The sequence below is a fragment of the Rhinolophus hipposideros genome, assembly GCF_964194185.1.
Source record: "Rhinolophus hipposideros genome assembly, chromosome: 16".
In the NCBI taxonomy this organism is placed as follows: domain Eukaryota; kingdom Metazoa; phylum Chordata; class Mammalia; order Chiroptera; family Rhinolophidae; genus Rhinolophus; species Rhinolophus hipposideros.
Window position 1 is genome coordinate 56,620,092 of NC_138062.1, and position 24,987 is coordinate 56,645,078.

Genomic DNA, 24,987 nt, shown 5'->3' on the forward strand with positions numbered 1-24,987 from the left:
GCCTCCTCCAGCAGGTGGCTTCAGGAAGCCACCCCTCTCTTCCTAGTCCCTGTGGGGGACACATAAGAAGGTAAGTCCTGCATCAGGCCTTACCTGGGTTTGGTCCAACTTCTCCAGCCCCTCCCTCTCTCCCTTCCCCTCCAAGAAAAGTGAATCCTGGGGCAGCTGGATGGCTCAGTTGGTTAGAGCACGAGCTCTGAACAAGGTTGCCGGCTCAATTCTTGCATGGGATGGTGGGCTGTGCCCCCTGCAACTAAAGATTGAAAACAGCAACTGAACTTGGATCTGAGCTCTGTCCTCCACAACTAGATTGAAGTACAACGACTTGGAGCTGATGGGCCCTGGAGAAACACACTGTTCCCCAATAATTTTTTTTTAAAAAAAGGGAAACCTGTGCAGTTCCCAGAACCCACAAGGCACACCCTCCCTTGTATCTCCCCCTAAAAATATTTCCCCCATTTTTCTTTAATAACTCCAACTCATTGTTCAGGTGCTACCTTAGATATTTCCTCCTCCAGGAAGCCCACCCTGACCATCCCTCCAACCCAAGATCCGGTTAGATATGTCTCTGTTCCCATAGCCTCCCCACTTTCCTCATGGTAAAACTCTTCACTCCATGTTATGATTGGCTAGTAGTTTGTTAGAATCCTGTTAGATTGTCCCGTTAGACAAAAAACAGATATTGTCTCACAGTTCTGGAGACTGGAAGTCCGAGTTCAAGGTGTCAGTAGTGTTGGTGTCTTTGAGTTCTCTCTCCTTGGCCTGTAGATGGCCATCTTCTCCCATGTCTTCACGTGGTCTGTGAATATCTGTGTCCCAATTCTTACAATAACAGTGGCAATGGAATAGGGCCCACCCTAATGAACTCATTTTAATTATTAGTGCAGTGGGGTAACATTAGAAGTATTATCTATCTTTCTCCAAATTAACATATAGCTGTGGCCCTCCCCAGCCCTGTCCATCGTCGTTTTTTATCTCCTATGGGCTGCTCCTGCAGTCCGCAGGAGATTACCAAAGAAGCAGCTTCCTGGCTTTGGAACATCAAAAGCCTACTTAGAGTCTGCAATTTGGCTTTGGAGCCTCACAAATCTCAGCCCTGAAAGGCTCCAGATAAAAGTCTGGCTATAGCAGGTGCCAGGGACTGGGGGAGAGGGGGAGGTGTAGCTTAGTGGGTGCAAGATGAGAAATGCTGGAGATTGTGTGCACAACAGTGTGGATATACGAGTATGTCACACTCCTGAACTGTACACATAAAGCAGGCTGGGGTGGTAAATTTTGTGTTATGTGTCTTTTGCCACAATTTAAAACAATAGTAGTCTTATGTTAAAAAAAAGTCTGGCCTTATATGTGGAAGTGTATTTCATCAGGCTGAGTCAACTTTTCCTGCAACAAAATAGATCAGGGTCCCCCACGTGGAGGGGAAGGGTTGGGTGGGAAAGAAGAATGTTAAACTCAGAGATGGGTGTTGTACCCTACCAGCCCACCCCCCCACCCCCCATCTAGACAGCTTCAGGGTGATATCGAGTAGTCATGTTCCCTGGAGCTCCCAGATCCCGGGCTGTAGCAAACTCTATAGTTTACCCACACCTTGCATATGACGGCATCCATGGAATAGAGATGTCTGCAAAGGGGTGTGCATGCGGTTTCCGTTCTTTGGGAGAACACTGCAGACCCTGTCGGCACCACAGTCCCAGCCCCCAGCACTGGCGACATCCATACAGGTCAGTGGCTCCCCAAACACCGGCGGTTCTCTGGCCACCAGAGCAGCACTGCCTCCTACAAGCAGCTATCAAGCAATGACTGATGGAAGCTGGTGAATAAATACCCCAGCTCCCTTGCCCCTCAACTCCCAGGCATGTTCTACACTGACTCCCAGGGTCAATAAGGCCAATAAGAGTGAGCCCCCGTTGCCCACAGCTGTCACCTGCTCATCAATGTTCCTTGTGTTGTCTCCTTCACTTTCTCATCTCTCTTCACTCCCTTCCAGCTGCTTTTTGTGATTACCTCCCAGATACACTTTATTCCATCCCAGACCCAAATCCCTGTCTCAGGCTCAGCCTCTGGAAAAGCCCAAGCTAAAACAATGACCGTGGCATTTATTGCCCCAACCAGAACGTTTTGGAGAATGAAAAGGATTGTGATTAACAACCACACCCGGGTGAGAGCCAGGGCTGTCCCAGGAAATCCAGGACGTAGAGTCATTACACCCAACATTTATGGAAAACCACGGCAGAGAAGTGATAAAGCTGAAGGCAGGGTTTGGTGGGTGGCTGCTGGTCTGTGCCCCAGGGCCCCTTCCCATCTTTCCCCTTCCAGTTCCTTTGGAACAACACCAGGCCCTCCATTTGTCATTTTATTAAAAGCAGTTGCCTTGAGCCCTGCCTTCCCAAGGGGACTCAAGAGGAAATCAGGGTGTTATAAATTAACCATGGCAGGGTATCACCCCAGGAGCTCTGCCAGCTGGACGCTGGCCCTCCATAGTCCATCTCAGGTTCTTAGCCCACTGGGACCTGTCACAGCCCCTGGCCTCGCAGCCTGCTCATCCTGGGCTCACAGCCTGCAGCTTCTTGTCTCTCTGCCAGTGTGCCAGAGCTCAGCAGTATTCAGAATAATCCTCCTCCACATAGTTGGATGGGAACCAGCCAACCTGGGAAGAGATGAGGAAGTCATCAGGACAGTCTGTACACTCTTCCTCCCACTGTTCCTCAACACCTCAGACAGGTTCCCTCCCACACTGCACCTGCCATACCTCCTACCCCAGAAAGTACACCCCTCAGGAAGACACACGGCTGACCTCCTCTACCTCCTACAGTTCTTTACTCACATGGCACCTTATCAGTAAGGGCTTCCTAACCATCTTATTTAAAACTACAAACCCCATCCACCCCAATACTCCGTAACCCCTTTTCCTGCTTCAGTTTCTCCATAGTACTTATCACCATCTAATTTATTGTATATGTTATTACTTATGGGCTTGTTATCTGTCTCCCCCTACACACACTACAGCATGAGCTCCAGAAGGCAGGGATTTTTGTGTCTTATTCACTACTGAGTGCCAAGAGCCTAGAATAGTTCCTGGCACACAGCAGATACGTAAAGAATATTTTTGAAAGGATGGATGGATGGATGGATGGATGGATGGATGGATGGATGGACCGATAGAGAGACAAATGGATAAATTCTTTACAGTCCAGACCTTCCTAAACACCCCAAAAGGCTCTCTCTCAAACACTAATTGTCCTCTACTATACACTAACCTTATCCTCCATGGTTCTTAATAAAACTCTTCACCTAGGTAATTATCCAGGTCACTTTTTCACATATGTTTTCCCCCCATACGATGTAGGTTTCTAACCTATTTCCTTGTCTTTATTCAACAAATATTTCCGAGAAAACATTACTAGCAAGGCAGTATTCTAGAGGCCAGGAATTCATCAGCAGATGAAATAAAAAAGGCTCTCTGCCTTTGTGAGACAAAAATAAGAACCAGGCAGAAACCTTGTTTTGAGAAACCTTGAGGTCCTTCCTAACAGTCTGAATTCAGGCATGCAAAAAAGGACAAAAGGTAAAAATGGTTAGTCCCAGCTCTGCCTCTTCATATATTCAATATTAATTGAGTACCTACTATGTGCCAGGCACTATTCCAGGCACCGGTGATACTACAGTAAACAAGACAGACACAAAACCCTAACTCTTCCTGTTCTCCAAACACGCCAATCACTCTTACCCCAGGGCCTTTGCACAGGTTGGTCCCTCTTCCTAAAAATACTTTCCCCTACCCCCACATGACCTTTTAACCAGCTAACTTTACACATCCCTCAGCGACCAGTTTGGCCCCCCAAAAGTCATCCTGATCTGCTCCCAGGAGTGGTCAAAGGTTCTCTTGGGGCTCTTGACCCTTTGAGTGGTCAAAGGTTCTCTTGGGGGCTCTCATGTTGCCCTGTGATTCCCCATTGCAGTTTTGACCACTCAACATTGTAACTGCTTGATTACAGGTCTATCCTCTTCACTAGACTATGAGTTTCATGAGGGCAGTGATTGTACTGTGCTCATTTTTGTCTCCTCAGCACCCAGCAGAATGCCTAGCACATAGTAAGTGATCAACAAATAAGTGCAAGTTGCATCAATCTCTGTGTCCCTTCCTCCACATGAGCCACACCCCATCTTCTCCATTCCACAATTCCAGTATAGCTTGTGGAGCCTAAGAAAGAAGACACCTATCAAGAAAGGCTCCTGGTGGCTAACTGGGCTCAAATTCAAAAGCAAAGCCCAGCAATCGTTTCTAAACAGGGACCTAACATGCAAACCACACTTTAAGGAGAAGCCTGCACTGAACTGCCAGCCAGCACTGAGTTACTGCCACCTGAGCCAGCCCTTATAAAGGAGTTCCTAGAATTGTATTTCAACCAATAATAGGACTAAGACTTTTCCCATCTAATCGGGAGCTGTGTAGTCTCTTCACAGACCAATCAGACAGGCTTCATTTTGACTAATCAGTACAGTGCCTTTTGGACCAGTCAAACTGTGAGGATTTGGAGTCCTCATTTGCATGAGGACAGACCTATCAGGGGCCAGGGGGAGGGCATTCTATCTATATAAGTCAGCTCCCTGCTGGCTCAGGGAGAGCACTTTCCCTTTCTAATACAGACAGAAGACTATGTTTCCCCACCTGAAGCTGAAACATCAAAGAAATCTAGCTGGACAAGAGCAGAGTAGAATGGAGTAGAGCAGGCTGGCACAAAACAGACCAGGGCACAGCAGAACAGACTGGAGCAGATTAGGCACGCTGGAGCAGAATGCAGAACAGGTTCGCCTCACCCCAAGGCTGCCTCACAGCCATGCTGCTTCATAATTGAGTTGTAACACTAATGAGCTGTTCCATAGCCATGCTGTTCTCATGTTCTCACAGCTGTACTGTATTGCCATTGAGCTATTTGCATTGAATAAAGTTTCCTTCTTCACCATACCCCAAACTGGGGATTCCTATTGGTGTTCAATTGGCACCAACAATCATTGGTTGACAAGTTCTACTATGGCCAGCTCACCCCAACCAACACCCTTTCCCAGGCTGCCAAGCTCCACCCTAACTCACCCGGCCATAGATCTCCCCTCGCCACCAGCCTTGTTGCCCTTTCTTGTTAAGGATCTTGACAATGTCACCCTCTTTGAGGTTTAGCTCCGATCGGTCCCGGGCGCAGAAGTCGTAGCGAACTTTGGCTGTGCCAAAATACTTGGTGCTTCCTGCTGTGTAGGGGAGAGCAAATGTGGGAAAAAGTCCTGGAGCAGACACCCGTCAACTGTCCAGGGAGAGTAGAAGGGCAATGCTCTCAGAAGGTAACACCAGGATGAAGGGTCCCTCAATGCTTCTGTGTGCAGAGTGTCAGGTATCCTGTGCTCCCAGAATCATCCTTCCAATCCAAATGGCATCCAAATTTAGAAAATAATACCATTTACAAATTTTTATATGGTTTGAATATATTTATAGTTAAAGGAGCAGAGGATTGATGTGGAAAAACTCATTCTGGGCTGTTAAACATTATTTTAAGGACCAACTGTTGAAAAAGAGAGGAAATGGAAGAAAGATAAGCAAAGGGAAAAGACATTTCATAGTACGATATTAAGTGATACTGTAGAATATAAAATTAATTTGTAGTATTTTTACAAATATGCTAAGATTGAACACCATATGTACAACAGGACAAATTAGTAATGCACACAGGCACATAGAAATATTTATTCTATTGGGTGATGAGAATAGGGACAATTCTTGTCTTGGAGTCCTGATGTTATATTGGTTTTGCTTTTTCATTAATATAACAGTTCAGTAACAATTTTCAAATATCTCTTTAAAAAATTTTTGGACAAAAGAAAAAGTTCAGGTGCTACACAGCCCATGTAACTTTTCTGAAAAACGTACTTCAGAATGTACTCCAGAAAGTGAAATTTGAATCAAAATAAAGAATTTTAAAAATAAAGAAAAGCATGGAAGACAAGAAATATAGATGGTCTAAATAATTCTTGATTCTATATTTGCAAAGTTAAATGCAACTGTTAAGAAAGAATTTCTGAAATATGTCATAATCATTTTAATTCATAACAAACTATATCCAACATTTCAGATAATTTCAACAAATCTGGTGGGTGAGAGATGCAAAGGAAAAGGGAAGAGTGCATTAAAAGTCTTGCTTTGCAGGAGAATGTTATACATACTAATTAAGCTTTGATAGTCATACAAAAATATAGGCTTAAAAAGTACAGGTGAAGATCTTTCTGGTTCCTAGTGTCCTCATCTTCCCCGATATAAAAGTAACCCCTGCCCCACCTTCCATCCAAGCAAATGAGTATGCAAACCACTCAAGAGCAAAGGGACAGACAGGAGTGAGAAAAGTTCCTGCTGATTCACAGATATGACCTTTGCATGCTCACTGGAAGGAATGTCCATGGTATCCCCAAGTTTTTCCTCCACAATAGGAAGGAGGTAGGGATACAGGCCCCCAGCATCAGGCCTCCTACCTGCTGGTTTGCTGATGGCTCTCCTCTCAGGCTCCTTGAAGGGAAACTGCAGGATGGTGTCCAACGACTTGAAGCAATCCTTTAGGGAGTTCTGCTGGTAAAACTCCACCAACTCCTGGAAGGAGGACAGCAGGACACATGCTATTCCAGCAGGCCAATCCCCGAGAGGGCAGGCCCCTCTTCTGGCCTCCCTGGCAAGTAACTCCTTGAATGCTCCCCATGATGGGAAGCTCAATCCCTTTCTGCACAGCCAGGACCATTTTATGGGGAAGAGACTACATTGCCTAAAGCCAATTCTCCCAATAACCAATTCACCTCATGATACATTTACCAAATAATCAACTTGCCTAATGATCAGTTCACCAAAACACACCCCACTCAGTGGGTGCCAAGAGCTTTATTTTTACAGTTAATTATAATAATAAATTCTCTAAGGGCAACCATACGTCATCAAAATATCCTAATAATCCTGAGAGGTGAATATGTTCATGATTCGCCCATTCTATAAATGGAGAAACTGAGTCACAGAGCAGCCAAGTTCCTTGTCCAGGGTCCCACAGCTGGAAAAGGGTGGATCTAGAATTCAGCCTCAGGTGAGGCAGTGGAGTATAGCAGCTAAGAGCTGGCTTCTGAAATATAACTCATCTGAATTCAAGTCCCAGATCTGTTGCACTTCTGAATACTTTTTCCACAAATGCTCAAGCTGATTCTAATAATAAGTACACAATGAGGGAATATATAACTAAGGGACACTGTGTAAAACAAAGTGCTTGCATTTTAGAGTTCTAGACTCCAAAATTGCCAATATCATGAAAGATCAAAAAAATAAATAAAAGACTGGGGAACTACTGAAAACTAAGAGAAAAAGGAGATAAACACTAAATGCAATCAATATGTGTAATCCCTGGTTATATCCTGGTGGGGGCAAACAGCTATAAAAGACTTAACTGGGGCAATCAAGGAGTTAGATAATAATTTTGCATCAATGTTCAACATCCTGAGTGTGATAGTGACACTAGGGTGAGGTATGAGAAGTCTTGGCTCTTTGGATATTCATGCTGAAATACTTATGAGTGAAGGATCATGATGCCTGCAACCTGCTCTCAAGTAGTACAGCATAAATGTGTGTGTGTGTGTGGCGACAGAGAGCAAAAAAGGCAGAATATTAATAATTAATAAATCTAAGTGAAAAATTTACAAACGTTCATTATACTATTCCAGTAACTTTTCAGAAATAAAAAATGTTGGAGGAGGGATTTTTCAGAATAAAAAGTTTGGGGCAGAAAAATATTTGTGGAATGAATAAACAGTCCCTAACCTCTGGGGGAGTTAAGGAACCCTGTGAAGATCAAGTGAAATCTGAGACACCCCCCCAAAAAAAACAATGTGTTTTCTTGATTTCAAGAATCCACAGACAATGGATAAGATCCATATGCCAATAGATTTAAAATGTCTAAAAGACAGTCCAAAATTACAAGGCACTAAATAGAAGCAAAACCACTTGAAAAGCATTTGAATTCTCAGCCACATAATCATTAAACAGATTAGACAGAAATAAGTCTTAAAGTCCACAGTAACAGGGGTTCTGCTATTCTGTGATACTAGATGGGGCCTAACCTCAGTTTCAACCATCTGTGAAATGGGAATTCAGAGAGTGAGTTGAGAGGATTAACTGGAGTCTATCTGTAACATGTCTGCCACTCAATAAGTGCTCTGTAAATGCTCACTACTGTTATTTATTATTATTATTATCATCATCATTGGTCATTAGGGGATTGAGTTTAAGGCCAATTAATTCAAAATACCCTTGAAGGAGATACTGTGAATGTGGGTAAGTGGGAGGCAGTCCCAAGATGGAGCTTCAGGGATGGTCCTGCCTAGATTCTGGGACACTGGAGTTAGGAGGAGATTGGCCCTTACCGTCAGCCCCCGGAAAGCCTTCTTCTCTGTAATCCGATACAGTCCTTCAGCTGTCATGATTTTAATGTGCTTCACCTCAACATTATACCTGAAAGCAGTGAGAGACGGGCCAGTGGTCATTGGGCTCTGAGGCTGGGGACCCAGGCCCATTCTGAGCCAAGTCTCAGCCCCAGGATATACCCCCAACCATGGAAGATGCAATCTTGGCTACTTCAGGGAGGGGGCGACCACTGGAACCCAAAGACTGAAGCTGCTTCCTGCTGCTCCAACAGGATCCCTTCCCTGTGGCGTTGCTGTTCTAAGCCTTCATCTCTTCCTAAGGTAATAGGAATCATCTTCCTGGACTCACAATGCTGTTGAGAAGTCAAAGAGACCTTGTCAAGAAAGCAATGTTCTAGAAGAGATAGGACAAGATCCACACTTCCACCAACATGTCGAACCACAAAATGGTAGACACATGGAAGAGATAGTCACTTCTGCCAATGTGGAGAACTAGATAACCAAAACACCCTCTACTACAGAAAACCCCAGAAATGCAGAGAAAAAAAGTGCTGAGCTCTCAATAAAGTAAGGGAAAACCCCAGAGGCCAAAAATAAGGACAAAACTAATAACTAAGCAGTAAGCCTGAACTGCTAGCCTAAGGAGTTTGCTAATCTTGGAAGCCAAGAAGCTTATGTCTTGATGATCACAGAAACACAAGAATTACTGGGTCCCTGTTGGGTGGAGTGTTGACCTGACACCCACCCGTAGCCTGGAAGACTAGACTGTCAAAAAGCTTCACCTTCAGGAAAAGAGGTGGGCTAGAAAAATGCCACCCATCAGCACAGCAGGGACAATAAAAAGCTGTCTGCCTCAAACCCAAAACAGAAGTCACCCTTGCAAATTCATAACCTCAGCCTGCCCTCAGGAAGGTTTGGAGTGTCAGTCAAGGAGAGGTTCCAGCTGTAATAAAGAATAAAAGCATTTATTTGAGCAAAAGGAGTGCTATCCTAGAGACACAGATTCGGGTAGCAACTACACTGCGTTCCAGAGAGAATGAAGAAAGGCAAATTTGTAAAGGCAAAACCCACAAACTATAATTCTTTCCTGAAAACAAAGGATTGCTGGCTAGGTTAGCAGGACTCGGTTAGTTCAAATATGCAAACAACAGAGGTGAAAAGTACAAGGAGAAGATCAAGTCCAAAGGTGTCTACACAGTTTTGTTCCAGTGGTTGTTCCAGGATGTTTATGGCTTGGCCTTGAACTAAATTTAGCAACAGGTTATCATCTTAATAGCAGCTCTGAGAACTGAGGCACAAGACCTGCAAAGCCCAACTTCCCTAATAGCCTCCTGACTGTATTTTAAGTGGGTCTCTTAGCAATGCTTGTTCCATTTTATTTTTTCCCATTGTCAGGGGTTTGAACTTAAAACACCTATATAGTCTGGGAAACTAAGGAATTACATACATTTTTTTAGCCTCAAAAAGAAATTAACCTGTTGGTGAATCAACAGAAACAAATGCAAAATCTCTGCAAACCCAGGCAGGAAATGATTCCAACAGGGGGAGCACCACTTAAGATCACAAGACAAAATTATGAAACCTACGAGGAAACAAGCACCATCAGTGAGAAGCTGCACTCAGCAAACAGAGACATGAAAGACACAGTCTGCGAGATGTGGGTTCAGATGACATTCCGCCTCTTCCTAGAGGATGCTAAATGCCTTTTGGAGCCTCCCTAGGAAGGATATCTCTTTCTTGTGGGTTGTCAGTCATTTGAAGGGAATGAAAACAAGATTTTAAAACACTTAGGACCCCCGGTATTCAGCAAAAGGTGGCTATCATGACTGTACATTCCCTTCTTCCTCCCAGGCACCTGTAGCGCCCAGGTCACAAGGAAAGATGGGTCAGGGAGGGAGGAATTACTTAATGCTGATGGCAAATTCTGCTGCATCCTTCACCCTCTGCCGCACCAAGAACGTCCCGTCTGAACGATTGGTGAGGATGCTTTCTGCTCCAGCACGTTCCATGGGGCCAGCATACCTGCCAAGACACACCAAGGAGAGAGGTCTGCACAGCCGCCATGCTGGGCCCCATATTGCTACACGGAGGCTTCTTTTTCTCCCAACCCCTGTGATTTTTTTAAGTTGGTGACAGCCTAGGTCCAACAGTCCTTAGACACTGGATTCTGAAAAGAAGATAACTATTGAGAAGGGCTCCGCGTAGCTAACTGGGCTCAAATTTAAAAGCAAAGCCTTGCAGCTGTTTCTAAACAAGCCTCTCATGCAAACCACACTTCAGGGAGAAGCCTGCACTGACCCGCCTGCCTGTACTTTGTTCCTGACGCCTGCCTGTACTTTGTTCCTGACGTCTGAGTCAGCACTTATAAAGGACTTCCTGGAATTATATTTTAGCAGCATCTTCATCGACCAATCAGAGTGGCTCCATTTTGACCAATCAGGACATTGACTTTTGGACCAATCAGACTGTGAGGATTTGGAGTCCTCATTTGCATGAGGACAGACCAATCAGGGACTAGGGGCAGGGACTTCTGTCTGTGTAACTCAGCTCCCCACTTGCTCAGGGAGTGCCTACTTTCCCTTTCCATTGAAGACAGTGTTTCCCAGCTGCAGATGAAATACCTAAGACATCTGGTGGCAAAGTAGAGCTATCTCGCCATGTGAGGGGCCTAGTCCCAGGGCCACCTCACAGTTGTGCTGCTTCATAATTGAGCTATAACACTATTGAGCTGTTTGCACTAAATAAAGTTTCCTTCTTCACTGCACCCCAAATTGGGAATTCCTGTTGGTACTGAATTGGCACCAGTGACCATTGTTTGACAACACCAACTGAAACCCTGAGGAGGCAGTGGCCAGAGTCCAGAAGTGGGCAATGACCATCAGACTTCTGTCTAAGTCACATGCAAAGTTTGACACATGGATTGCAGAGAACTCAGCTCTTTGGGTCTGGTTGTGTCTTTGTGTGACATAATAAGAAATACATCGTCTATTTGTTCTCTGCCCCCATTTCCTAAACCTTTAGCATCTCCAAAGTGATAAGTGTCCTTTTCTATGCTAATGAAATGACTGTGGACTGGGGCCTCGTGGAGAGCATGATGGTGGGGGCTGGTGGCCAGAGGAAGCAATCATGTGATTAGAGGATTAGAATTTTCAGTCCCACCCCCACCCCCAGGAAGGGAAGAGAGGCTGGAGGCTGAGTTAATCACTAACAGCCAATGATTTAATCAATCACGTCTGTGTAATATGCCTCTATTTAAAAAAAAAAAAAACCTAATGGAAGGGGTTGGGAGAGCTTCTGGTTGGTGAACAGTTGGAGGTACTGAAGAATAGTGTGCCTGGATGGGACATGGAAGCTCCACCCCCTTCCCCATACCTGGCCCATAATATACCTGGTCTCTTCCATTTGGCTGTCCCTGATTTATATCCTTTTATAATAAACAGATGATCTAGTAAGTAAAATGTTTTCCTGAGTTCTGTGAGTTTGTGTTGCAAATTATCCAACCCAAGGAGGGGCTTGTGGGAACCCCACATGTAAAGTTGGTCAGATCAGAAGTAGCAGAGGCCCAGATTTGTGATTGGTGTCTGAAGTGGGGGGTCAATCTTGGGGGACTAAGCCCATCACCTGTGGGATCTGATGCTAACTCCAGGCGGATGGGGTCAGAATTGAACTGAGTTATAGGACACCTGGTTGGTCTCAGAGCTAGAGAAATGTTAATGTAAGGGGGAAAAACACACACATTTGATTTCAGAAGTGTTGAGAATGTGTGTATAGAAGAATATTTTTTCTTTTACTCTGGAATTTGGCATTCCTGAATAGGCATTTACTGAGTGTCCACTGTTTGCCCAGCTCTGTGGTCACCAAGACAGAAATAGGGCAAGAAGGGTTAGGCACTAAACTTGGGTACAAAATTTAAATGGGGAACCAAAAAACTCACCCATCAAAATAAATAATAACAAATAAAATAAGTATTTTAATGCCATATTTAAAAAATCAAATTGACTGCAAAAGCAGACATAAAAAGGAGTGAGGCACTGACACTCGCTACAACATGGATGGACCTTGGAACACATGATGCTCAGTGAGAGAAGCCAGACATGTAAGGCCACACAGTGTGTGATTCCATGTATGTGAAATGTCACAACAGGCACAGAGACAGGAAGTGGATTCACAGTTGCGAGAGGCTGGGGGAGGGGAATGGGGAGTGACTGCTAATGTGTATGAGACTTCCTTTTGGGGTGATGAAAATGTTTTGGAACAAGATAGAGGTGACGGGTGCACATTACCGTACTAAATGTTACTGAATACAATTGTGAATATGAATATATCTATGCTGTAAATGTATATATAACATATAATAATTACAGATAATATATAATTATAGATTATATATACAAGGTGTGATCAAACAATATGGTGCATGTTTAAATAAAAAAATGTATTACACTAAAAGACACATTGCTATTAATCCCCTTCAAAATAACACACTTATCCTATCGCTCTTGCCACTTTCTGAGGCAGTATTGGAAGTCCTCTTTAGTGGGTGTCTTTCGTTGCACTTTCGTGGCTGCCTCCGTGTCCTGAATTGATTCATAAAGTTTACCTTTCATGGTATTTTTGACTTTAGGGAAGAGCCAGAAGTTGCGTGGTGCCAGATCCGATGAATACGGTGGATGAGGACACACTGTAATGTTGTTATTTGACAAAAATTGCCATATACCAGAAGTGATGTGTGACAGGGAATGTTGTCATGATGGAGAATGGCTTATGGCACACTTTAAAACACACCTTCTCTCAACTGTAGCTCACACCCGACTGACTGCACCGAACAAGCTGAAACTTGTCATATAGTTACTAAGGTTCAATGTGCTGCTTCCTGTATTGAGGATCCCTGCCTTTCCATTGGATGGCACTCGGCAGCAGCATTCACCATACTTTGTGATTACAACAGAAAGGCTCCATGTGACACATCACTTCTGGTATATGGCAATTTCTGTCAGATAAAAACATTACAGTGTGTCCTCATCCCCCTTATTCACCAGATTTGGCACTGTGCAACTTCTGGCTCTTTCCCAAAGTCAAAAGAACCATGAAAGGTAAACGTTTCGAATCTCCACAATTTACCTTTTCCTACTCCCAGCCTTGTTATATCGTATCTTTATTTACAATTTTGATATTTTGCTCATCATGGATCATTTTGGGATTACTTTTGATTTTTTAATTGAGGCAGCCATGACAGCACAACTAAAGACACTCACGTAAGAGGACGTCCAGAACTGCTTCAGAAAGTGGCAAGAACAATGGGATAAGTGTATTCCAAGTGAGGGGTAGTGTTTTGAGGGGGATTAATGGCAATGTGTCTTTTAGTATAAGGCATTTCTTTTTAAACATTCACCATTATTGTTTGATCACACATTATAAATGTGAATATAAACATATTTATGCCATAAGTTTAAATATGTAACATAATATACACTGATTACAAATAATACATAATTATAAATGATACATAATGTAAATATATTTATGCTATAACTTTAAATATGTAACATCATATAGTCATTATAGATGATATATAATTATAGATAATATGTAAATGTAAATATGAATATATGCTATAAATATAAATATATAACATAAATAATATATATTAGTTTAGGTAATAAATAACTATGATGTATAAATATAAATATGTAATATAAATGTAAATGTTAATATAAACGCCACTTTAAATGGTTGATTTTATGTGACTTTCACCTCAATTCAAAAAATAAATGCAAAAAAATTTCATGATAAACAAAATGTCAAAACTTTAAATAAAAACAAGCTCTGATTCCACTTGCCTGGGTCTCCACAATTTACCTTTTCCTACTCCCAGCCTTGTTATATCGTATCTTTATTTACAATTTTGATATTTTGCTCATCATGGATCATTTTGGGATTACTTTTGATTTTTTAAAAAATTACATTAAACTGTTATAAATCTCAATGCCTGAGTTTTTTGGTGCCCCCTTAAATTTGCACCCACAGTGAGAGCCTCACTCCACTTCCGGCCCTGGTGACCACTTTCCCGGCAGAGGGAACAGAATGAGTGCAGCCTGGAGAGACCACGGTTTGAATCCTAGCTCTGCCATTTAGTTGCTCTAGACTTCAGGAACTGATTTGGCCACTCTGATCCCCATTTTCCTCTTCTAAAAAGTGGGTGATAATTTTACCCACTACAGAGGAAGATTTTTGACAAATGGTGGTAATGCAGGTGAAACACCTCATACGTGGAAACAGAAGCGTTATTATGCCCATTATGTTATTATGACTTTTTAGGGGCTGTGGAGTCAGGCCAACAGGCTCAAATCCCATCTCCGTCACTTCCTCACTGTGTGACATTGAACAAATCACTTCCCCTCTCTGAGCCTCGGTTTCCTCCTTTGCAGAAAGGAAGTTAAGAATAGCACCTACCTCAAAGGGCTATTATAAGAATTGAATGAGCTGACACACAGTCATAAAAACAATACTCTTATATCAAATCTAAGATGCCAATGATTGTAAAATGCATCATTCTTTTGCAGGCCATAATTTTTATTATGAAATAAAAATTACTACCCATAAAGTTAAGCAGAAGACTGAGACTTCACTGATTGTAAAAGATGTTAAAATGCAGGGGGCGGATGTGCATTTTAGTTAGAATTGATGAAACGTGGTCATAATAGCAAATGGTAATAATAACAGACACTAACGTGCTTATTGTGTGCCAGTTAAGAAGCTTCATGACAACCGTATGAAGTAAATATTGGTATTAATCCATTTTCCAGAGAGGAAAGCTGAAGCAGAGAGAAGTTGAGTTGCTAGCCCAAGGTCACACAGCTGGGAAATGTTGGAGTCAAGATTTGAACCCAGGCCAGCGAGCTCCAGAACCAAAACTATAAATCTTCACCCCTCACTGCTCTATATGTAGTATGTGCTCAACAAAATGGGGACCACTGTTATCACCGCCATCATTTTCCTGCCAGCAAGACCATAATGTCCTAAAGTCTGGAATCCTTTTTTGATGCTCTCTCCTCAGCAGCCCCTGTCGAAGGGCTGGACCCAGCTGTCAATGCCCAGGGTTCAAAGAATGAATAACTAATTGGTTTGAAGGCCCCTCCGATGCCCAGCCCAGGCACCCAACCCAGAGGAACCCCAACTTGAAAATAAGAAAATTGATTCTACTCACCATAGATGAACGGACAGGTCCTGAGGGGGACCCTGGGGACATAGACAGAGACCAAGACTTAGGGCAAAGAGCCCAGCGTGGCAACAGACTAAGGGCACTTCATTCATTCATTCATCCATTCATTCATTCATTCCACTAACCTTTACTGAGTGCCTATGATGTGCCAAGCATTGTGCTATCCCCTGGGAATACAGTCCGAGAATCTAGGGGTAGAGACTGGTCCCCTACCAAATAAATCAGGGGTTGTCCAGCCAGCTGTTTAGGCATGACCCTCCTGCTATGAAAGGTTTTTACATTTTTCATGTTTGACAAAAATTTAAAAAGACTAGTATTTCCTGGCATGTGAAGATGATAAGAAATTGATACGTCAGGGTCCATAAATTCAGTTTTATTGGAACACGGTCATGCCCCTCATTTCCTGATCATCTAGGCTGCGTTGGCACTACTGTGGCAGAGCTGAGCAGTCACAATAGAGCATCTCACTGTGAAGCTATCAATGTTTACTGTCTATTTACAGAAAAAGTTTGCTAATCCCTGATCTGAATAAATGTAAAAGGGTACACTTCCACCACCTCACACCCATCAAGATGGCAAAGGGGATGGGGGAAGAGAGAGAGAGTGAGAGAGAGAGAGAGAGAGAGAGAGAGAGAGAGAAGGAAGAAAAGAGGGAAGAAAAAAGGGAAGAAAATAACAAGCATTGGTGATGGTATGGAGAAATTGGAACTCTAACTACTGGCAAGGATGTAAAGTGGTACAGCCTCTATGGAAAACAGATGGCACTTCCTCAAAAAATAAAAAATAGAATCACCATATGACCCAGCAATTCCTCTTCTGGTTACATAACCAAAAGAATTGAAAGCAGGGACTCAAAGAGATATACTGGCACATACATGTTCACAGTAGCATGATTCACAGTAGCCAAAAGGTGGAAACAACCCAAGTGCCCATCGATGGATGAATGGAGAAACAAAATGTGGTCCATTCATACAATGGAAGATTATTTAGCCTTAAAATGAAGGACGTTCTGACACGTGCTACAACATGGGTGGAAACACTGTGCTAAGCGAAAAACGCCAGACACAAAAGGAGAAATACTATGTGATCCCACTCACATGAGATCCCTACAAGATCAGATCCATAGAGACAGAGAGTAGAGGGTGGGGCCAGGGGCTGGGGGAGGGGGATGAGGAGTGAGTGTTTAATGGGAGTTAGGGTTTAACAGAAGTTCGCAGAACCTTGAGTTTGAAAATGACCTTCCAGGATGGGCAGCCACCTCCCTGTCTCCAGGGTGTCTCCCCAAGCCTGCCCACCCTCGCAGGAGCCCCTTGGGACCTCCTTGCCCTCACTCCATCCAGACTTGAGGCACTCACATGCACGTAGGGCTTCACCCTGTTACAGGGAAACCAGCCAACTTCATTGGTGGCAGTATTTCTGCCCTAAAAAGCCGGGAGGGAAAAAAATGGACAGAGAGGTTACAGGCATCTGCACGTGTGTGTGTCCATCTTTCTACCCAATAGCCACTCAACCTGTCCATCTCTATCTCTATGGGCTGTGTGACCCAAGGAGGTGCCAACCAGTATCAACTTCCTGGGAAGATGGCCAGCTCAGAAAAGCCCCACTAGCCCCAGAAATCTCCATCTACACCACCCTCCCCAGGTGCCTCCTCCAGACCAGCTTTCCCTTGCCAGATTCCAGTGGGGCCATGACCCCACTTCCCCAGGTCACCTACACCCATCCCTCCCACAGCCTCAGCCTGTACCTCCCACCAGTTCTGTTCGGCCTCAGCCTTGGTGAGCTCCACGATGTCTCCGGGGTTGAGCCGTAGAAAAGGTCCAAAGGCTCCTGGCGGGGGAGGCAGCCCATAGTACTCCTGGCACACCTCCATCTTGGGCAGCCCTGGAGGGAGGAAAGGTGGTAGCACAGTGCAATTGGTACTCAGGGATTTTCAAACCTGAGTCTCGCCACCCACCAGGATGGCAAACATTTAAAAGGTTGACAATACCAAGTGGTGGCCAGGTAGGGAGCACCTGGGATTCTCCTATGTCGCTGGTGGGAATCCACTTTGGAAAATTGTTTAGCATACCTACTAAAACTAAATAAAGGTCTACCTTGTGATCCAGCAATTTGCCAATAGAAATGAAAACACATGTCCATCAAAAGTCATCGACAAGAATGTTCACAGCAGCGTGAGCCACAACAGTGAAAAACGGGCAACAAACCAAATGTCCTCAACAAAACAGATAAACAGAGAGTGATATAATCATGCGATGGAATACTATACAGCAATGAAAAAGAACACACTATTGCTACAAGCAACCACGTCAGTGGGTCTCACCACCACTATGCTGAATAAAAGAAGCCAGGTGCAGTAAGAGTACATACTGTATTTGTATGATTTCACTTTTATGAAGTTCAAGGACAGGAAAAACTAGTCTGTGGTAATAGAGTCAGGGGGTGGTTCCCTCTGGGAGGTACGTGGGTAGGACTAGCATGGGGGATGACCCCCGTGCTGTCCCACGGAATTTTCTGTGATGATGACGGAAATGTTCAATAACGTGTGCTAGCCACTGGCCACTGAGCACTTGAAAGGTGGCTAGTGCGATAGGATTTTTAAGATTAGTTAAATAATTTCGGTTTATATTGGGCGGTGCAGATCTACAATGATGGAAATTATCTGAGTTGGTTACGTGAGTAGAAATTCATGGAGCCTATAGTCAAGATTGTCATTTAATATGCCTTACAGGATGTATTTTCTAGCTCAATGAAAAGTATATACATGATGAATATGTGTAATTGTGTGTGTGTGTATATATACACATATCTATGATGCTTGTAAGCACCTATATGGGGATAAACATAATGGATATGTACACACATACACACACTCAGATACATTCCCTCCTATTGAGGACATTTGGGTTGTTTCTAGTTTTTGACTGTTGCAACAAAACTGAAAATAGCTAAACCTACATCTATCTATAGATACAGATCTATAGCTCTCCAGCTATAGATTGATATCGGTAAGTAGATATAAAATCTGAGTCTTTACAGGGACTCTGTGACCAAGCAAAGGGTTTCTTTCTCTCAGCCACACCAAACTGTTTTCACTTCATAATGCCTCGCTCTCTTGCCTCCTAGCCTTTGCACATGCTGTTCCCTTTGCCTGAAACACACCTGCCCTCCTCCTCCCCTAACTCCTCCTCATCCCTCAAGGGTCCACTTAAATGTCTCCTCCTCTGAGAAGCCTTCCCTGAAGGCTCAGATTCATCAGGTTCCCCAGTTTTATGCTCCAGAAAACCCTGTAATTCACCCACCACAACTGCAACAACTTAACTAAAGTCTGTCTCCTGTTACCAGCCTGGGAGTTTGGGGAGGGTGAGAAGCACAACTGTTTTAGCTGGCATTTGTCCCAAATGGTATGTACAATAGGTGCTGAATAAAAGTCACCTATCACTGCTGTGATACCACAAAAGCCATTGATGTAGGTAGGACTGAATCCAGCCTTTTCCTCCTGCCATTGGGCTAAAAAGATTCTGGCTTGGCCAAACTGTGTCTCCCACTCCCCCAACCTCCAGGTGGAGGACACTTTGCTGAAACCATCATATTATAACAAGATTTTGTAATGCAGAATCAATCGGAGAGGGGAGGAGAACTATCAGAGGTGTTCAGGCATTCCCTTCATCGTGTTTGAGAAAAGCAGGTAAAGAACTTGAGTTATTTTTATATTCCTTTCAAGTTTCTAGGACGGGAACAATGCCTTATAAGGACGACGTTATGTGGATATAATTGTTGGGATGGGTCCCTAGGCCAGCATCACTGAAACAAAGACCAGATTTCCTCCTGCCCCACACAGCGCCCTCTGCTGACTCACCCAGTTCATTTCTCTTTTTGTCCTGCGCCCGGCGATGTGGCTTATCCTGGATGGAGAGAACAAGAAAGTCAGACAGAAAAAGTCTAGAACCATACGCTTTCACTGATATGTGGGATATGAAATTGAAAGCAACAAAGGAACAAGACGAACAAATAAAGAAACAAAAGCTCATAGACACAGACAATAGTTTAGTGGTTACCAGAGGGTAAGGGGGCACAGGGTGGTAGATGAGGGTAAAAGGGATCAAATATACGGTGATGAAATGAGAACTGACTCTGAGTGCTGAACACACAACATGATAGATAGATGATATATTACAGAATTGTACACTTGAATCCTATATAACTTTACTAACAATTGTCATCCCAATAAACTTTAATTAAAAAAAGAAAAGAAGGGCCGGCCCGGGGGGCCCAGGCAGTTAGAGCTCCATGTTCCTAACTCCGAAGGCTGCCGGTTCGATTCCCACATGGGCCAGTGGGCTCTCAACCACAAGGTTGCCAGTTCAATTCCTTGACTCCCGCAAGGGATGGTGGGCAGCGCCCCCTGCAACTAAAATTGAACATGCACCTTGAGCTGAGCTGCCGCTGAGCTCCCGGATGGCTCAATTGGTTGGAGCGCATCCTCTCAACCACAAGGTTGCCTGTTCGACTCCTGCAAGGGATGGTGGGCTGCGCCCCGTGCAACTAGCAATGGCAACTAGACCTGGAGCTGAGCTGCGCCCTCCACAAGTAACACTGAAAGGACAACAACTTAAAGCTGAACGGCACCCTTCACAACTAAGATTGAAAGGACAACAACCTGACTTAGAAAAAGAAAAGTCCTGGAAGTACACACTGTCCCCCAATAAAGTCCTGTTCCCCTTCCCCAATTAAAAAACAAAAAGTTTTTAGAAAAGAAAGCCCGCACCCTGTGCCAACCCTGGGGGCTCCTCAGCCCCTGTCTGAGCACCTAGCAAAGGGCCATGCCTACTGCTGGTGTCTCCTGGGGCCTCCCCTCATTACCTCCCCCCATGATTGCCCACGCACAGAAAGGAGCAAAAGGTCTTACCTTCTTCATAGTTCCAGCAAAATCTATGGGAGGGAAAAGGAAACTCAGGATGGGAAATGCCCCCTGCAGAACCAAGCCCAACTCCACCCTCTCTGCCACTGGTACCTTGCCCATGGCGGCCACAGGGAGGGACCCTCCCCAGACACTCCTTGTGTGCAGGCGCCCGGCACCGATGACAACGATAGCCCTGATAGAAGGTGCCTCTGGGATGCAGGGGACGGAGAAAGAAAGTAGAGTCAGTGATGGTGATGGACACAGCCAACCATCCTGCCAACAACGTGAAGGGGCCCACTGGGTTCTCTTTAGAGCAGCAGAGAGATGGAGAAGATGATGATCAAAGGAGAGTCTCCTACCTCCCAACTCGGGGGACTGACAGCTGGAGGAGCCCCTTTAAAGAGGAAGAGCTGGCCAAGCCCAGGACCCAGGCCCATCCTCCCAGACTCCCACCTCAGCAGCATCTGGCAAGCCTTGCAGGACGTGGTCTCCTCGAAGGAGAACATCTGGAAGTCATGCCCATTAGCAGCTGCGTTCTCAGGGTAGATATTGGAGCTGGAGAGGGAATATAATTTCATTCAATGCAATAATATTCAGCCATAAAAAGAAACAAAGCATCGATACATGCTGCAATTTCTGTCCTTTTTATGGCTGAATACCAATCTATTGCATGGATATACCATATTGTGTGTATCCATCTACCCGTTGATGGACATTTGGCTTATTACCACCTTTTAGCCATTGTGAATAGTGCTGCTATGAACATGGGTGGAGACAGAAATCAGATTAATGGTTGCCAAGCGGCTGGGAGGAGAAAATGGGGAGTAACCGTTTCATGGGTACAGGGTCTTCTTTTGGGGGTATGAAAATGTTTTGAAACTAGAGGTAACGGTTGGAAAACATTGTGAATGTACTAAATGCCATTGAATTGTACACTTTAAAATGGCCAATATTTTGCTATGTGAATTTCACCTCAAGGGAGAAGAAAAAGAAGGAGTAGAAGGAAAAGGAGGAAGGAGTTCTAGGCTGGTAACCAAAGCTTGCACAGAACCTTGGTATTCTTAAGCCTGTCCCTCCCATTTCCCAGATGAGGAAACTGAGATTCAGAGTGGTCACACAGAATGTCAAAGCAGAGGCGAGACTAGAGCACGGAATTGCCTCTCATCCCCTGTACCCATGTGACAGAGTCCTCTGAGGATAGAAAGATGGAGGAGGGGGTCTCACATGGCCATCTCAAACTGCTCCATCCACTTCTTCTTCAGTTCTCGCGTCTTGAAGAACAGCTCATAGCCCTGAGCACCGTGGTCCTCAATCAGGAGAAACATGTGAGTCCACTGCAGGGAAGCAGGGTTCAGAATGAAGGCACCCACAGGCCCACCGACCCCACCCCCTATAAGGAGAAAAGCATGGGGCCAGTAAAGCCTCTCTGCCCCAGAAGAACCATGCATATACCTTTGTAAAGGGCTGCTGGCAAGACCCAAATACACATCCAAAATCTAAAATCACACACACACATATAAACACTAATGTCTGAATTACACGGACACACACACATTCTAAAGGTCAAGTGGAGTATCGCAAGCACTGGAGCTCCCCAGCAATGGGATCCCCCGTTCTGCCCTCAGAACTCCACCTTCTTGTTGTCGCGCTCTCCAGAAGAGTCATCTCGAACCTGGAAGCTGTGCAGGTTCACAAAGTCCTTGAGGTCGTAGGAGTCCCCTCGGCGCTTACAAATGAGCAGAGCTTTGTCGAGGAGGAAGGCGTACCTAGGAGCAGCTGGGTCAGGTGCCTCTATCTGGCTTCTCCAGCAGTCCCCACCAGCTCTCTGCCTGATTCCTGGCCCCATCTTGCTATCCATCTAGGACTCCTTCCCTTCTCCTCCAATGTGGCCAACTTGGCCATGCCCACCTGCCCATCCTGACCTCACCCATATGTTCTTTGATGGCCTGGTCATCTACCAGTCTTGGCTCCACCCACACAACCATGCTGGCTCCAACCTGTCCATCTAGGCTCCACCCCCTGGTCTGGATGGCCCCACCCACGGGTCTATCTAGAAATCTGGCCCCACCCCTGTTCAGGCTCCACCCCAGATTTATGTTGGCTCCGCCCACCCGCTTATCTAGAGACTAGGGCCGGCCCCTGCCCAGGCCCCACCCACCTGTCCATCTTGGAGCGCCGCTCCACCGAGGTGATCTTGAGCTCCCCATCGATCTTGGGCCGGCCGTAGTGAGCCAGAGACTGGTCCTAGGAGGCAGGCAGGGGGTCTAGCAAGGGGCCACCAAGGAAGAGACCAAACACCCTCCCCACATGGCCACACCCCTGCCCTCCCTGCCGCACCCCCTCACCAGGTTCTCTATGGACAGCTGGAAGTTGGTGATCTGCCGCAGGGTTTCATTGTCCCTCTTGACCTCGTTCACGCACTGCGCCAGGTCCTGGAGGTGAGGCAGGGGTGAGCCTGGGTTGCCCACTTAGCTCAATCCCCTACCTGGCCGGGGATAGGGGTCAGCCCCCACCAGGGCTGGCAGGAGGCATACAGGGGATGTCCACAGCATGCCACTGTCCCCAGTGGAGATGCTGCGAATAATTCACTCATCATACAGATGTGTCCCTGTGTTGTTGGGGAGGGATTGCCTGTGGGTGTGACCGTGTGCCTTAGTGTTCCCACGCAGCACTGACTTGAATGCGTATATGCCTGTGTGTGACCGTCATCTCTGTGTGACCACGCACCCTCATGGCGTCCAGGGCCAGCCGCAGGTTCTCCTTCTCCATCGCGTCCTGAGTGTGTTTCACCAGCTCCTGTATGACCCACAAAGACAGACATCACCTTGCCCTGCCCTCTCCTCCTGGGAGGGCCTTCCAAATAAGCCTGGACCACCAGCTCCTCCTTCTCCCTTCTGCTTCCCCAGCGACTCCTCCCAGAGGGTCCTAGAGCCCAGCCCCCAGAAGCCAGCTCTACCCACTCTCCTATGACACAGGGAGGCAGATATGTCAAGCCCATTTTCGGTGGACCTAGAGGGTCCCCATTTGTGCACCTGGAGAAGGAGGTGGTACTTGAGCACCCGCTGCATGGGCACCATCAGCAGGTCTCTCAAGGTGAACCTCCCATTGTTTGCTCGCTGAGAACATTCCTGGGGGATCAGAGAACCAGGTGCGCAAGATGAGGTGGAGGCAGCAATGGATTTTTCTAGAGCCAGAGACATCCTATCTCCCCGGAGGAAATAAGGAAGGAAGAATGCTGTGGGGTGAGGGGTGGTTGGAGACCCAGCTGGAAGGCTGCCTGGGGAAGAGGCCAGGACTCCGCCAGCTGAGTGGGGCAGGACAGGGGGAGGACAGGTCCAGAGGGTCCCCACCGTGCAGAGGCTGGATGTACAGGCACACATTTCCTCATCATCCCGGCCTGTCTCTGCCTGGTTTTCATAATCCCTGTCTCTGCTCCCACTAGAGACACCAGCGCAGGTTGGGGCTCAGTAGTCCGGTCCAGGATCAGAGCTCGGTATGAATTTGGAGCTAATCCCAGACTCGGTGCAGAGCCAGGGTTGGCCCTCAGCCCAGCCTGGGGTTCAGTTTGGAGTCAGGACCTCAGCCTGGCATCAGGGCTCAGCCAGAGTCAGGGTTCAGCTGTGGTCAGGGCTCAGTGCTTCAATCCATTTCCTCCTGCTCCAGTACCTCCCTCCCAAAACCTCCGACGGGCATACCCCTGGCTGGGCTACAGTAGAAAGTGACACCACCTCCAACTCGGTGTCTTCCCAGCTACCCCCAGGGCCTGGGAAGAAGTGGAAGAGCCCCCAAGTTGGGGCCCAGCCCCACCTCGAGCTTCATCTGCACGTCCTCCCGGGTGCTAGCCACGCGGTCCAGGTGCTTGCTGGCAGACTCCACTTGGCTGCAGTAGCGGCCATACATGAGGAACCTGCAGGAAGAGAGCAGGTGGCAGTGACTGCAAAGGTCATAGCTGCCGGCACGGAGGTGAGACATATCTGCATGTCAGTCCCGGCCCCCGTCTCCCAGCTGGATGATACTGAGCCTCAGTTTCCCCACTTAGAAAATGGGCATAACAACAGCACCTCCCATCTGGGCTTATTATAGCATGAATGAGATAATGCACAAGAGGCTCTTAGCACGTGGCGTATCACCTCTGCCCAATGTTCATTTAACAAGCACTTACTGAGTACGTACTGTATGCCAGGCCCTGTGTTAAGCATTTTAAGCATCAATTTACTTAACCGCATCCCCAGGAGGTATGTTCCTGTGCCCCACTGCTTTTACAGATATGGAAGCCAAAGCATAGAGAGGTTAAGTGACTTCCCAGTGCCACACAGCTCTCAAAGGGCAAAGCTACGGATTGAACCAGAGATGGGTAGCCCCTTGCCCATGAACAAAGAAGAAAAACCCCTTCCTGTCCAGGAGTCTCTGAGGGCAAGGCCTCCCAAATGCC

The 24,987-nt window shown here is 45.8% G+C and overlaps 1 protein-coding gene across 2 annotated transcripts in view; it reads right to left on the reverse strand.

Annotated features, from left to right (window-relative positions):
- Positions 1 to 2,340: 2,340 nt before the first annotated feature.
- The window catches only part of VAV1 (vav guanine nucleotide exchange factor 1), a 54,444-nt gene continuing 31,797 nt past the window's right edge, over positions 2,341 to 24,987 (reverse strand). Inside the window, exons 9-27 of one of the 2 annotated variants that reach the window (XM_081076056.1) lie at positions 24,363 to 24,462; positions 23,588 to 23,683; positions 23,283 to 23,351; positions 22,901 to 22,987; positions 22,714 to 22,799; positions 22,189 to 22,321; positions 21,780 to 21,889; positions 21,009 to 21,110; positions 20,667 to 20,764; positions 20,562 to 20,584; positions 19,512 to 19,557; positions 17,400 to 17,536; positions 17,011 to 17,076; positions 15,641 to 15,672; positions 10,339 to 10,455; positions 8,434 to 8,521; positions 6,514 to 6,628; positions 5,093 to 5,244; positions 2,341 to 2,647 (exon numbers count right to left, since the gene is read on the reverse strand). In XM_081076056.1, coding sequence (XP_080932182.1) covers positions 2,594 to 2,647; positions 5,093 to 5,244; positions 6,514 to 6,628; positions 8,434 to 8,521; positions 10,339 to 10,455; positions 15,641 to 15,672; positions 17,011 to 17,076; positions 17,400 to 17,536; positions 19,512 to 19,557; positions 20,562 to 20,584; positions 20,667 to 20,764; positions 21,009 to 21,110; positions 21,780 to 21,889; positions 22,189 to 22,321; positions 22,714 to 22,799; positions 22,901 to 22,987; positions 23,283 to 23,351; positions 23,588 to 23,683; positions 24,363 to 24,462 — 1,711 coding nt within the window. In that variant the 3' untranslated portion in view covers positions 2,341 to 2,593. The remainder of the gene's footprint in view (positions 2,648 to 5,092; positions 5,245 to 6,513; positions 6,629 to 8,433; positions 8,522 to 10,338; positions 10,456 to 15,640; positions 15,673 to 17,010; positions 17,077 to 17,399; positions 17,537 to 19,511; positions 19,558 to 20,561; positions 20,585 to 20,666; positions 20,765 to 21,008; positions 21,111 to 21,779; positions 21,890 to 22,188; positions 22,322 to 22,713; positions 22,800 to 22,900; positions 22,988 to 23,282; positions 23,352 to 23,587; positions 23,684 to 24,362; positions 24,463 to 24,987) is intronic. The other variant, XM_081076057.1, reaches the window with a different exon arrangement.